The 12575-nt window shown below is 43.9% G+C and overlaps 1 protein-coding gene across 3 annotated transcripts in view; it reads left to right on the top strand.

Annotated features, from left to right (window-relative positions):
* Positions 1-12575, top strand: part of HECW1 (HECT, C2 and WW domain containing E3 ubiquitin protein ligase 1) — a gene marked incomplete at both ends in the record, with an annotated part of 472369 nt that overhangs the window by 399578 nt on the left and 60216 nt on the right. For all 3 annotated transcript variants that reach the window (XM_082846645.1, XM_082846644.1, XM_082846646.1), the window contains 4 exons: positions 2323-2428; positions 3358-3454; positions 9468-9551; positions 9953-10062. In XM_082846645.1, coding sequence (XP_082702771.1) covers positions 2323-2428; positions 3358-3454; positions 9468-9551; positions 9953-10062 — 397 coding nt within the window. The remainder of the gene's footprint in view (positions 1-2322; positions 2429-3357; positions 3455-9467; positions 9552-9952; positions 10063-12575) is intronic.

The following is a 12575-nucleotide window of genomic DNA, read 5'->3' as shown; positions in this document are numbered from 1 at the left end:
TTAGCCCTACCTGAATTGTCTCCATCCCTGTAAATTCCTGGCCCCTGGTTGGAGAAGCACGTTTCTATTCAGCCCTCCCGTTCTCAGGTTCTCTCCCCTGTAAGCCATCCAGTACCACTTCACAATCACCTCCTCTATTCTTGGCCGTTGTTTCCATGGCTCGCGGACCCCAGAAACCCCACCGCTACCCTGTGTTGTTTCCTCCATCTCACTCATGGCATATCCCTCAGCCTTCAAAGTAGCTGACCTTCCTCTGTTTCCGAAGTCTTTCAATCTGGCTTAGTTTTGCCAGTAAGTAGGTGACCTCGGAAGTAGGCACCAGTTTTCCCTAAGGCATATCTGCAACACCTGAATTCCCTATGACCCCCCCGCCAGGAAGAGAAGTGAGCCTCTTCCTGTTTCAAAGCCTTATTCATTTCCAGACAACTACTGACAATTAGCCACTTTTGCTCGGGGTGTGACTGCAGGCATCGCCCAGGTTCAGTGCACAGCCAAGTCTTCTTGAGTTCCGCTCTCAAATCTATCTGCTTCCCCAATTTCTCTCTGTAATTCATCACTTGGATAATCTTCAACTGAGGGTTTTTTGAGATTCCTGTCTTTACAGCATCAAAAAATATTTTAAACACACATTAAGGTGGACTGACACATTTCCCTTGAAGGAAAAGAGATATTTCAGTCCCGGAAAGGCTTTATGTATTTATTAATTCATGGAGAAGAAAGAAATATGAGACTCACTATTGCATGTAAGCCATCAGCAAACCTTTCTTTCATCACTTTGCATTATAACCATATAACCAGAAAGTGCTGTTACAGAAGCGCTGGCGTCTAAATGTCGGTGGCTGGCTACACCCACTGAACAGAGCTGGGTGCTAATGGCATCAAAGTGAGAAGTCACCCAGAGTGGCACAAAATCTATTCCCTTGTCCCTCAAGTGAGCCATGGGCAAAGAGAAGGATCTGGAGAGGAAAAGGATGGATCTGTATCCCTACTAATTCCAGAAGAGCAGTTCAAAGACTGCCGCATACAGATAGCGAACTGGTAGCACATCTCCTACGAAGGATATGATTCTTGTCTGTGTGAGACATGAAAGTAGGACCTAAAGGAAAGCCAGCAATTACCATTTCTGTAATTAGGAAACCCTAAGTCATCTGCCCTAGTGTGTCATCTGCAATATCACATGTGGCCTAGTCTTAAGTGACCACTTTGAGACTGACCTGGACCTTTCTGGGGTTTGGAGCATAGGAGCTCATCACCTCTCGTGAATTCTGTGTCAGTGAATTCTGGTCTCAGAATTTTCTTTCCTTTTTCTCTCTGGATGTTTGAGCCCTTTATGAGTATCTTACAATGTCATCTTCAAAATTCTTAAATATTTTAAAGTCTGTTTTGGCTACTTTGCCGAATATCATAGAATGAGACATCATCTACACGAAACCCAGTATATCTGGTGAATGTACTCCAATGTGGAAAATCTCCATTGTGGTGCCTTGGTTTAAATAGCTCACCCTGCAAGGGTCCTTTAAGGAGCAAAATATGTATGGAATCATGGTAGAAACTCATTGTCATGCTCTAGAACCTAGGGAATTTATATAAATTTTAAGTCAAGCTAAATTAAAGTTAATCCTCACAAGTATCAGTTTTAAGCTAAGCAAATTCCATATTCCATGAAGTTATGTCAAAAGGTCCAACCCAAACCAAGACGTTGGATGCAGGCTAGTAGTATGGGGAAGTAAAACAAATTCTTTGCAGCCAGTCATCAGTAAGTATCCTGGTTCTATCTCTTACACTTGAAAGTTGTGGAAAGACGTAATTTTCTCTGATCCTCAGTTTCCCCATTTGTAAACGGGAGTGAATAATGCTTATCTTGCTGAATTCTGTGAGGATATGAGATACTATGTGAAGAGTAGCCAGCACAGTGAACGGAAGAATAGGCACTAAACAAAGAAATGCCATTGGAGTGTAATAAACACTATTTAAGAAAACGAGCCCATTCCACATTCAGTTATGAAGTTCAGTGCTGCCTGTTAGAGACGAAGGTCATAAACCTACCTTACCAGTAATATTCATGTAGAATTTATTTACATCTCTTTAACGTATTTCTGATGAGAAATAGTTCTTAGTCTATTCAGTGTATTAATGACCATTCTACTGAGTCATTTTTTTTAAACTTGCTTATTTTCCATCACTTTGAGGATTATAACTTCATTGCTTCTTTAATTGAGGTGATGTCAGGGCCTTTTTACCCCTCGTTTTGAAAACTTAGTTTCCAGAGCTCATCCGAAATGGCTGAGATTTCTAACGCTAACAATTTTATTTTGCAATTAGGCCTCAGAAGTCTCTAGAAACAGAGGAGCCTCTCTACTGGCCAGGCCAGGACACAGCCTAGTAGCTGCTATTCGAAGCCAACATCAACATGAGTCACTGCCACTGGGTATGTATCACGCTTTGTGAACCCCTGGATAGCTTTGTGTCTCTTATCGTGACTCCTTTAATATTCAGGGTTCTGTGTTTCGTTTTTCCTCCCGTATGGTATAGTCCACACCCCTATCCTTTGTTCCCATTCCCCCACTTGCCCCTTTTCCCTCTCCCTTCCTCCTCATTTTGTCCTTCTCTCTTCCCTTCCCTCTCTTCCCTCCCGTCTCTTCCAGACCGTCATTCCCCTCCCCCCCGCCTTGTTTATTCCATTCAGCGATTTGTTAGCTGGGTCCCAGGAGAGCATAGTTTAAACGAGGTGACGGATTTTGTTGCTTTTAGGTGCACTTTTTACTTTAGACCTCTCTTCCCATGCATGTATGGGGATAAACTGGCACAGTCTCCATTCCTAACCTCAGCTACCTCTTTCCAAAACACATGCCACCTGTATCAAGGGAAATGAGGTGAGAGAGTCTAAATGGATTCGGATGTTTTCATTATCACCATTGGGAAATCAACGGATGGCCAAAGTCATAAGTGCAAGTGCTCAGAAAAGGATTTCTTTGAACTCATAAAGAATCTTTTGCCATCATACCTATGGCAAAATGACAAGAGAAGTCAGAAAGAACAGAGTAGTACTCCCCTCCTGGAAGATCTATTTTCTTCTCCATCTGTTCACAAGGGGATGAGTTAACACCCAGTTAAGTTCCTAGAATATTAAAGATGATTAACTTAGATCTGCTTCACTTTGGGTTTGATCTTTTAAAAATACTCATACCATTATGTCACAGGAAAAACCCTCAAGAGCTTACATTTTTTGATGAGTTTGCTCCCTGCCTTTTCAATTCCTCCATTAAATCCTGGTATCTAGTTGCCATTTTCCAATCATGAGCAAAATTATCTCTGGGCTGAAGACTCAACCACAACTTGTGCTTTTGTCTGTTTCAGCATATAATGACAAGATTGTGGCATTTCTTCGCCAGCCAAACATTTTTGAAATGCTGCAAGAGCGTCAGCCAAGTTTGGCGAGAAACCACACACTCAGGTAGGGGCCTGTCTACCACCCTCTACCTACAGGTCTCTCCTGCTGGTTTTCCAGGTGGGGCAGCCTCTGTGGAGAGAGGGCAGACACTTAAGATGTGTTTTATTCATGCATTTAAATTATAACCTGAATATTTAAAATGAAGGATCCAGGGGTTTCTAATGTTCTCTAAAGTGTTGCAGTCAGAGATAGTTATCATGCCAGGTTACCTATTATTCTTACGATGCTAAAATGATTTCCATTGATTTGGAGAGAAGCATGGAAAGGGAGCAAAATAGTTTTCATCAAAAAATTATTTATGTAAAGCACCATATAAATTATTTTTGTTTTAAGAATATAATTGTCTGATGGTGCACCAGATATTAGATGACTATATTCAAAAATAAGCCAGCGAACAAAAAGTATCACATGTGTTCTAACACCTTAAATCCTAATGTCCATTACGGTCATTTCTGAATGAGTGTCTCTGAAACTCTGAATCACTTTATTTGGAAGGGAAAGCCACCCAAAGTGATGAAAAGAGAAAATATCCTCTGAACTTAAATCCCACTTTCTCACCAAGATATTCAAGCATATCTCTCCTTCAGTTTACTACCCAGCATTTCAAAAGCTGGAGATGAACAATGGTTAAGTGTGTGCACTCAGAGTTTGAATACTCGCTCCAGCCCTTAGGGACCAGTGATGGGGGCATGTCATTTAATCCTCTACCCTCAGCCTCCTCAATCATTGAGACAGGGTCACAATGTGGGCACCATTAAGATGCTTCACTGGGTTTGTGTATAAAGGACCAGGCAAGGTGGGCAGGGATGCAGCCAGTGACTGCCCCTAACTCCTCACCTCCCATCCGGTGGGCTTTTGAATGTGGCTGACAACTGTAATCCTCTACTTTGACCTCCTCGATGAGTCACCAACACCTAAAAATAACCTCTTTGCTAGTCATGCCAGGATGGATCACTCACTGTTCTTTTCCCCTCCATCACCACCCCCATTGACACTTCTTTTCCCTGTGGTCTTACTCTGCGCAAACTAGAACCTGCATCCTCCCAAATGCCCATCATCTCAATTGCGCCCTCTTTCTTCAGCTTCACGTCTAAACATTTATCTCCTCACTTGCTTCCAGCCCTTCTTTTCTCTTCTCCCCGCCATGGCCTAGGTTTGGATTCTCATCATCTCTCTCCCGGACTTGGCAGGGGTCTCTTAAGAAGATACTCCCTACCGCTCTACTATAAACAGCATTACCTCCTTATAACCCGTGTCACCCACACCCTTGAAAAAAGCTTCCCATGGAGTATCCTCAGGGCTGGCCGCCGCAGTGGCTCTCAGACTGTCTTTCGGGGGACCTCAGAGCAGCTAAGGACCCTCTCTGGAATTTAGTCCTTGAGGAAGTACACCACACAATAGCAGGAGGAAGGCAGAGATGGGCAGGTGATACTAACCTCATTGTGAGTAAGGGGGCCGGCTGGCATCCTGTCCCAGACCCGGCCGCTGGCCCTCACCCCCGCAGGGCCTCTGGTCAGCCCTGCCTTTCTTCTAATCCCTGCTCTGCCCACCCTAGCCAGTCCACTGAGCAGTTTAGGCCAGATTTGTGACTCAGGGACTCTTGCCCACCTCCTGAGGTTTTGAGGCCACATGAAAGAGGCTATTTATATAGATCTACTGCAGGTTTTCCTGCCTACCCATTAGTATAAGACCTTAGTTTCATGGAGGGGGAGGGAGGTGGAATCTGAGCATAGTTTGAGAACTTGTGAAAAATGCACCAACTAATAAAATTGGCTTATTTACATGGGGTTTTTGGGGCGGGGGAGGAATTCTTTGTTCACTTCCTTCTGAAACTACGAGCTCCCTCTCCAAAAAGGAACTGGTTTCCATGGAACCTTTCTTACATCAGAGCTCGTGCTAAGGAAAGATGGAAACCCTCTCGTAAGAGTGGAATTCTTTGCAATTGAAGAACTAGATGAACTATATTGAGACACTTCTACAGCTTTTCTCTCCAGGATTTCAAAATTCATTGACAAATACTTTCAATTTCATTACTCAATACCAACAAAATAATGCCCCCGAACAAAAACTTCCCATGGTTCCTGTTAGGTATGTGATAAAGTCAAGATTTCTAAGCACAATTTCCATAGTCTCCTAAGACTGGCTCTAATCTAACTCTCCACTGTCCTGTGCTTGTATTTACGTCCTTCTGGTGTCTTCCACCTCCTGGTGTCTTCCACCTCCGTCAAACAGCCTGTGCCCTCTCCTACCCACACCCTTCCTGGAATGGCTTCTCTCTTAAAGGCATTTCAGCCCATTTTAAAGGCTCAAGTCAAACGCAAAGTCTCGGTGATCTAGGCAGACCTTAGTAGTTCTTTTGCTTTGATTTAATAGCATTTGTTTTTGTACCTCTAAGATATTGTTCCATTATCCCTTGTATTCTACCATGTACTAATGTCTTCCTACGACACTGGAAGTGTCTTAGGGCAGGGTCTATATGTTCTTGGTCTTTGAACCACTCTTGCCTCAGAGCCTGGTTCCTCTACTTTGAAGATAGGAAACACTGATTACTTTTTGAGTGAACAAAAGGACTTCAGCTTGACTGATCGTCACTTCCACTTGTGTTCACCTCTGCCCAAGTTTTATTGCTGTGTCACGGAAGGCAGGGCCATCCTCGGTCCATTCGTGGGCTGCTCTCTGGCTCACGGTACATAATAATTTAAGGGAATTTCCAAGGGATTTTCAGAGGTGTTGTACTACCTGAAAACTTTCTGACACATCACTGCTCTTGAACATTTCTACGTTACAGATTCTACCACTAAATAAGGAGTTCACTGCTTACTTTTGGGGAGAAATGTGAGCTCCCAAAAGGCCCTAGAGTCCTGTTTAAATCATTTTTAAAGTAATAAAATGAATCCCCTGTGTAAAAGAGTGGAATGTGTTTCTGAAGGGAAGTAAACAATTTTAGCACTGTTGTGTAGTATCACGTTATAACAGAATCTAAGAAACCTCCGGCCGGGGTGGGGGGGGTTGCAGTGTGGAATTGTACAATTATGATTTTCCAGATGTGGATGACTTGGAATTAGGGAATATTGGAACTGGAAAAAAATTGGAAATTAATGTAAAAACTAATAACCTTTTTAAGGTTAAGGACTCCTTTGAGAGTCTGATGAAAGCTCTTATAGACTCTCCTCCATATATGGACATAAATCTTTGCATATAATTTCAAAGAGTTAATGGATCCTAAAGGACCTGTAGACCCCAGGTTGAAAACCCAAAGAGCTCATCAAAAACAGAAAGCCCACAGTGACATCAGAAACTGACTTAAGAGGTCATGGAATCAAAAAGGCAGAACAAGAGCAAGAGTTTGCTCTTCAGAGTGTCAGGCTTTAAGAATCCAAAAAACAGGGCACTGGGCCTATGACTAGGCCTCTGCCTGTGCCTAGATGTGGTGTGAGGGTGAGTCAGCTTGACTTTAAAGATCCAGTAGTTGAAAGGAAAACCTCCTCTCCCCATGACCCTGCCCAGAGGAAGAACTTACTGCTTCCTCTGTGGTTCCCACATGGGGACCATGACCCCATGGTCACTGCTGTTCTCCAGGAGCCATGGATCCACTGTCTTGGGTTTGCAAAGCCAGACGTTGGGTTAGAGGGTGGAGGATGAGTTCTCAGAAAACTGTGTTCAGCAGAAGTAACGAAGCATAAGGAAACCGCATGGGGAGAGGGAAGACGGAGGCATAAAACCCAGGGGTTAATGACATCTGTTAAGTTTCAGGGTCATGGTAGCCGTCCTCATTCATTCCTTCTTTCCTTCGACTAGCGCTTTTATTGAGCGGCTATTCTGAATCGGGATTGTGCGAGGGCTGTGTACCCAGTATCTAAGCCAAACAGACATCGGTCCTTCTCTCGTGGGACTTACTATCTATTGGGGAAGACGGATGATAGACAAGTGTGACTTTTTTTTAAAGCCAAATATAGAGCTATAGATTGTATTATGGGCCATGAAGGACATGATCAGAATTGAGTGATAGTGATGGAAGGATGGCAAGGATTTCCTTGTGGATATTGAGTTTTAAGGTCTTTGAGGCCACAGATAAAGATGCCAGGATGTCAAGGAGGCAGGTGGCTCTACTGACCTGAGCTCTGAGGGGAGCCCTACACTGGTGTTTTCCTGATGGGATGCGTGTAGGAGAGGCGGTTGGCATTCTCACCCTCAGAGATCTCCCCCAGGTCTCAGTGCCTTTGGGACATTTGGAGGCCCCTCAGAACACTAGGCCTGCATGAGATTTTCACATACATGACAGAGGGTGTAATGTCCCGTGAAGAGCAAACAAAACTCTCAGAAAACTCTGCTTGGCTTTCTGATATGTGTATGTGGTCTGAGTAGGTAGGGTGATGGTAGAACCACTACAGAGGGTACCACTTCCCGTGGCTGGGAAGGGTGCTCTCCTGCCCTCATGGACTTGACTCTCTTTGGACTTTGTTTCCCCAGGAGCCCAGGGAATAAAGAGTGACCCCCTAGAATGTTCTCTCCCTTTTTCCCCAGGCAGGGAGACCAGGGGCTTGCCCAGATGTGGGTCCCTTGGGGCAGCAGGGTGACCTGCCCCAGGGACATTGCCACTGGGGGAACACATCAATTTGAGAGTCCCTCGTGGGGCTGCAGTTGGTAAACCAGAGGAACAGGGTCCACGAGAATCCTCCAAACAAGAGGGCTGTGAGATGCTGTCAGGATTGGAGGACAGTGCTCAGGCACACGGAGTCAAGGGCACAGGGACGTGGAGGGAGAAGCAGCTGGTGGAGGAGGCTTGATGCTTGTACCCTTGGCCAGGCTTCCACCTCCTCCCCGAAAAATGATGTGTGGACAGGTCTGCTCCAGTTTCCAAGTCCCTGGTCAGAGGAGCCACTATGATCACCCACAGGTTTTGGAGATAGCATTTACTGCAGCAGTACTCTACCCATAGCTTCAGGTTGGACCACAGTGCATTTCTCTGTTTACTCCCATTTTGTGTATCTTTGTAGAAGCCAAAAAGTTTCTCTTGTCTTCTTAAAAATACCCACACCAAAATGTCAAGTTCATTATATTTTTACCTGAAAATATGCAAGTTATGATGAAGATTTGGATTCACATTACTATAATCAGAGAGAGAAAAAAGTTGTATCTATAGTATTTTTATTAATAGATTTATTGTTAATCTTTCATTAGAGGAAACTGATTAAACGGTATACTAGACCACTCCTTATTAATTTCTTACAAGTACATGTGACTCTAAAATCATCTCCAAAATTTAAACAAAAAAAGAAAAAAGTGAAATATTTTTAAAAAATCAATCCTTAAGTCTTCTCAGATTTCTGCTGCATCTCTTCAAGAAAAGGGAAAAACTTTTAACTTCTTTGAAGCATACCTATAAGGGAATGATTCTTGGCCATAGTGTTTGTAATCTTTGAATATGTGAATGTCAGAGAAGCACATTACAAAGTTCATTTGATCAAAAGAAACGCTATTTATCCATAGACTTACTGGAATCATTTTGCCAGGTTGGAGTTGGAGGTTGTGAAAAAGAATGCATGAGTTGTAATTAAACAGAGAGAAATTGATGCCTATATATACTCAGATTGACCTGGAAGACTCTCTTGTATTCTGGGGCCAGACCCTCTCTGGACTGAGTGTGGAGTTAATTCATTTTCCATCAGGCATAAGGTTTCTCAGGAGACACCTCGTCACTCTTTCTTCCCATGGCTTCCAAGATGCCGTGAACCCACAACAGTCCACCCCAGCTCCACTCCCAACTGTGTGGCTCTCTGAGGACCTACCTGTGTTGTGCTCCTTGGCTTCTGTCCCCGTGTGAGTCTGAGGAAAGGTGATCCCTTGGAGAGCATCATGGGAACCTGCAATATGAACTTAAATACCTCGAAATACTCTGGACATTAGAACATCACTGTTCAGCCCTATTGGAAGAGAAAGGGGGATCAGAATGGGGTTCATTCCTTAACTTATGCATCGGTGTGTAATTCTTATTTTCCTTCCCACATTATTCTAGGGAGAAAATCCATTACATTCGGACCGAGGGTAATCATGGGCTTGAAAAGTTGTCCTGTGATGCAGATCTGGTCATTTTGCTGAGGTAAGGGGCTGAGCCTGAAACAGTTCTGGAAAAGCAACTGGAAAAGCTGCTCTGGGCAGTTCTCCAGGACAGCCCAGACTGAAACACACATTGCTTGTTCTAGAATATTCTAGTGGCTGCAACTGAAGTAGGGCTCCCACCCTTATACCTGCTATTCACCTCTTTCTCTACATGTAAGACTGGGGTATCAAGAGCTACAGATGGTACTTGATGGAGACCTTGTTGTAGGATTAATTAGGGTTTAAAATGACAGGGAGAGTTTGCATGCCGGGATGTGCCCATCTAAGTGAATCTAAGTGCTTTCGTTGTCTCGTGAGAATTGTAACCACTCTTACACCAATTTGTGAACATTCTCTCATGGACAGAGAACTAACTTTAAAATTTTTTTTTTTACTTTGCAGTCTCTTTGAAGAAGAGATTATGTCCTATGTCCCCCTGCAGGCTGCCTTCCACCCTGGGTACAGCTTCTCTCCCCGCTGTTCACCCTGCTCGTCACCTCAGAACTCCCCAGGTAACGTGAGGGTCTGGCGTTCTGTCTCCTGCAAGTGGCCACCTGTGTTTCCACCTGATGAAGGTGCCCTCTCTCCCTTAGTCCCCTCTCAATTTTCTGATCATCTGCACACTAAGTTGGGTGTTGACACAGTGCCACCTGTTTTGGTAATGACCCCAAGCTATTATGTGTTTTGCATTTTTTAATGATTTGGAAACATTTTTCACTAAACCAATATTTCATGACATGAAACTTATATGAAATTCATGTTTTGGTGTCTATCAATAAAATGTTATTGGAACCCAGCCGCACCCATTTATCTATATATTTTGTGTCAACTTTCATGCTACAACAGCAGAGCGACAGAGACCGTATGGCCCCCAAAACCTAAAATATTTACTATCTGGCCCTTTACAGAAAAAGTCTGCAGACCCCTGCTCTAAATGGCTGTTTTGTTCTAAAACACACTCTCTGAGCATTTAAAAGGGAAGAGCCCTTTCTGGAACATTCTGCCTCATGAATCAGAATGTTATTAGATACCAATTTGAGTAACTTTCTGTTAAGTTGTGAAGGAGTCGCTAGGTTACATGCTTACTAGGGACCACCATCGTGCCCCCGTGAAGGTGCCAAAGAAGTTTGTAACATGATGTGAAATTGTTTCCCTAGAGTTTTCTTTGTGTATTAGAATGAATTTAGAATTAGAACTCATGATATTTTTTGTGGGTATTTTCCATTCCAAATGAGGAAATATCTATTGAACCGTTTAGCGGAAAAAGAAGCTAGTATTTCCTGGGTTCATCAAGATAATTAGCGTTAGTCAAATCCGTACTCCCACATGGGATCCAGATACTGAAGAGTTTTTCCCCATTGTCTTGGTTTACAAGATCACATTGTCATGGGTGTTGGTGTAGTTGAAAAATCTAGTAACTTCTTATCTTATGACCTCCAGAGTTAGAGTTCAAACTTGGCTTTTGAAGCCAGGGGGAAATGGAGAAGAAAAACAGAATTTAGCAATACGCTCTGTCCCCCAGAAGGGATGTCTCATTCAGCTAGTGTCACTCAATACTGCCATAGGTCTCTAAAACTAGAATATCTTTTCATTTGTTCAGAATGACCCCCGTCATGTTGTTCAGGACTATCTCTTAGAGGTAGTTTCGCTAATTCCTAAAATCTGTTTTTAAGTCAGTATCTCCTTGTTAGGGCTTCCTCCAAACAAGTGTATCAGTAGCATTGCTGAGGAAATGTCCCACGTGTGCTGCGTCTGACATACAGCATAGCTGAGATGACACGGCTTGGGAAAAGGAGGACCCGGAGCTTTGTCAGAGCCAGCATCAGGACAATCAGTTGTCTCCAGTGTGCACAGGATGACTTCCTTCTGGGGGGCAGAGCCTTCCATCTGGGGGACCTGTCGGTCTGCATGATGATCTGCCATCTTGTTGTAGAGATGGTCCCAGCCTGATAATGTGTCTACATCTTGGTCCAAACCTTTGGCAGTAGAGTGTCTACGTACCTTTGGTATGTAGAGTATCATTACACAGGGGAGATACCATACTGCAAATAGAAAAAATAAGGGAGTATAAAGAGTTACTTGCTAACTGCGGATTATTTGGATAAGTTTTATAAAAGGAATCAACCTTCCTGATGCAGACGTTACTGACACCATGAACGCAAAGAATCATCCAATTCATGTTGTCAAAGTGCGTAATTCTTTACTCTCCTAGCTTTGACCTTGGGGTCCTAGACTATGTAAGCCAGGCATTTTGAAGTTAAACTTTACAATTCCCATTTTTCCAGACCTTTATGACATTTACCTGGGGCAACATAGTGAATCATACATGCCAAAGCACTTTGTAAAGCTTAAATTATTAGAAAAATGCATTGTAGGGACCATGGGCCATAGTGGTAGTACCAGCAGTAATGAAAGTTGTATTATAAAATATACTGTAATCTGCTGGCAGAAAACTATACTTGCACCTACAGACTTGTATTCTAGTTCTACCTATGTCCTGAAACGTGGTATTTCAGCAGAGACTCTTTCCTTTTCAAGTGGTGGCTGTTGGTTCCCCCCACACCTCAGATGCTGCAGGACTTGCTGGTGAGACTGGTGCCGCTGGTGCCCTGTGTGCCTCCTTGCTAACACAGATCAGCCGTATCTCTGCCCCTAGTTGCTGTCATCCACCGACCTTCTTCTCATTCTTAAAGACTGTGGCACCCGTCTCAGTCTCCCTCTCCTCCCCAAGTCCTTCTGCCATCCTGGATGACATCAGCATCCACAGGGCACCCGTGCAGTTCCTTGGCCTCCCAGTTTCTGGGCTTCCTTGTCTGCCCTGCCCTCCTCCTCCTCAACCACTGGTCCCACAATCCCCTTCCTGTCTTGTTGTCATCTCTGACGTCACTGACTCAAGCATCCTACGCCCATCCAACGTACTTATTCAGCTGCTCTCCCCGATACCACCCTGTGCCCTCATCAGGACCTCCAGTTCACGGACGCCTCTCCTTTCTAACTGCCTCTCCCTCATCCAGCATAGGATCCC

The sequence above is a fragment of the Leucopleurus acutus genome, assembly GCF_964270905.1.
Source record: "Leucopleurus acutus genome assembly, chromosome: 9".
NCBI classification, from domain to species: Eukaryota; Metazoa; Chordata; class Mammalia; order Artiodactyla; family Delphinidae; genus Leucopleurus; species Leucopleurus acutus.
This window is presented reverse-complemented; position numbering and strand designations above follow the sequence as displayed.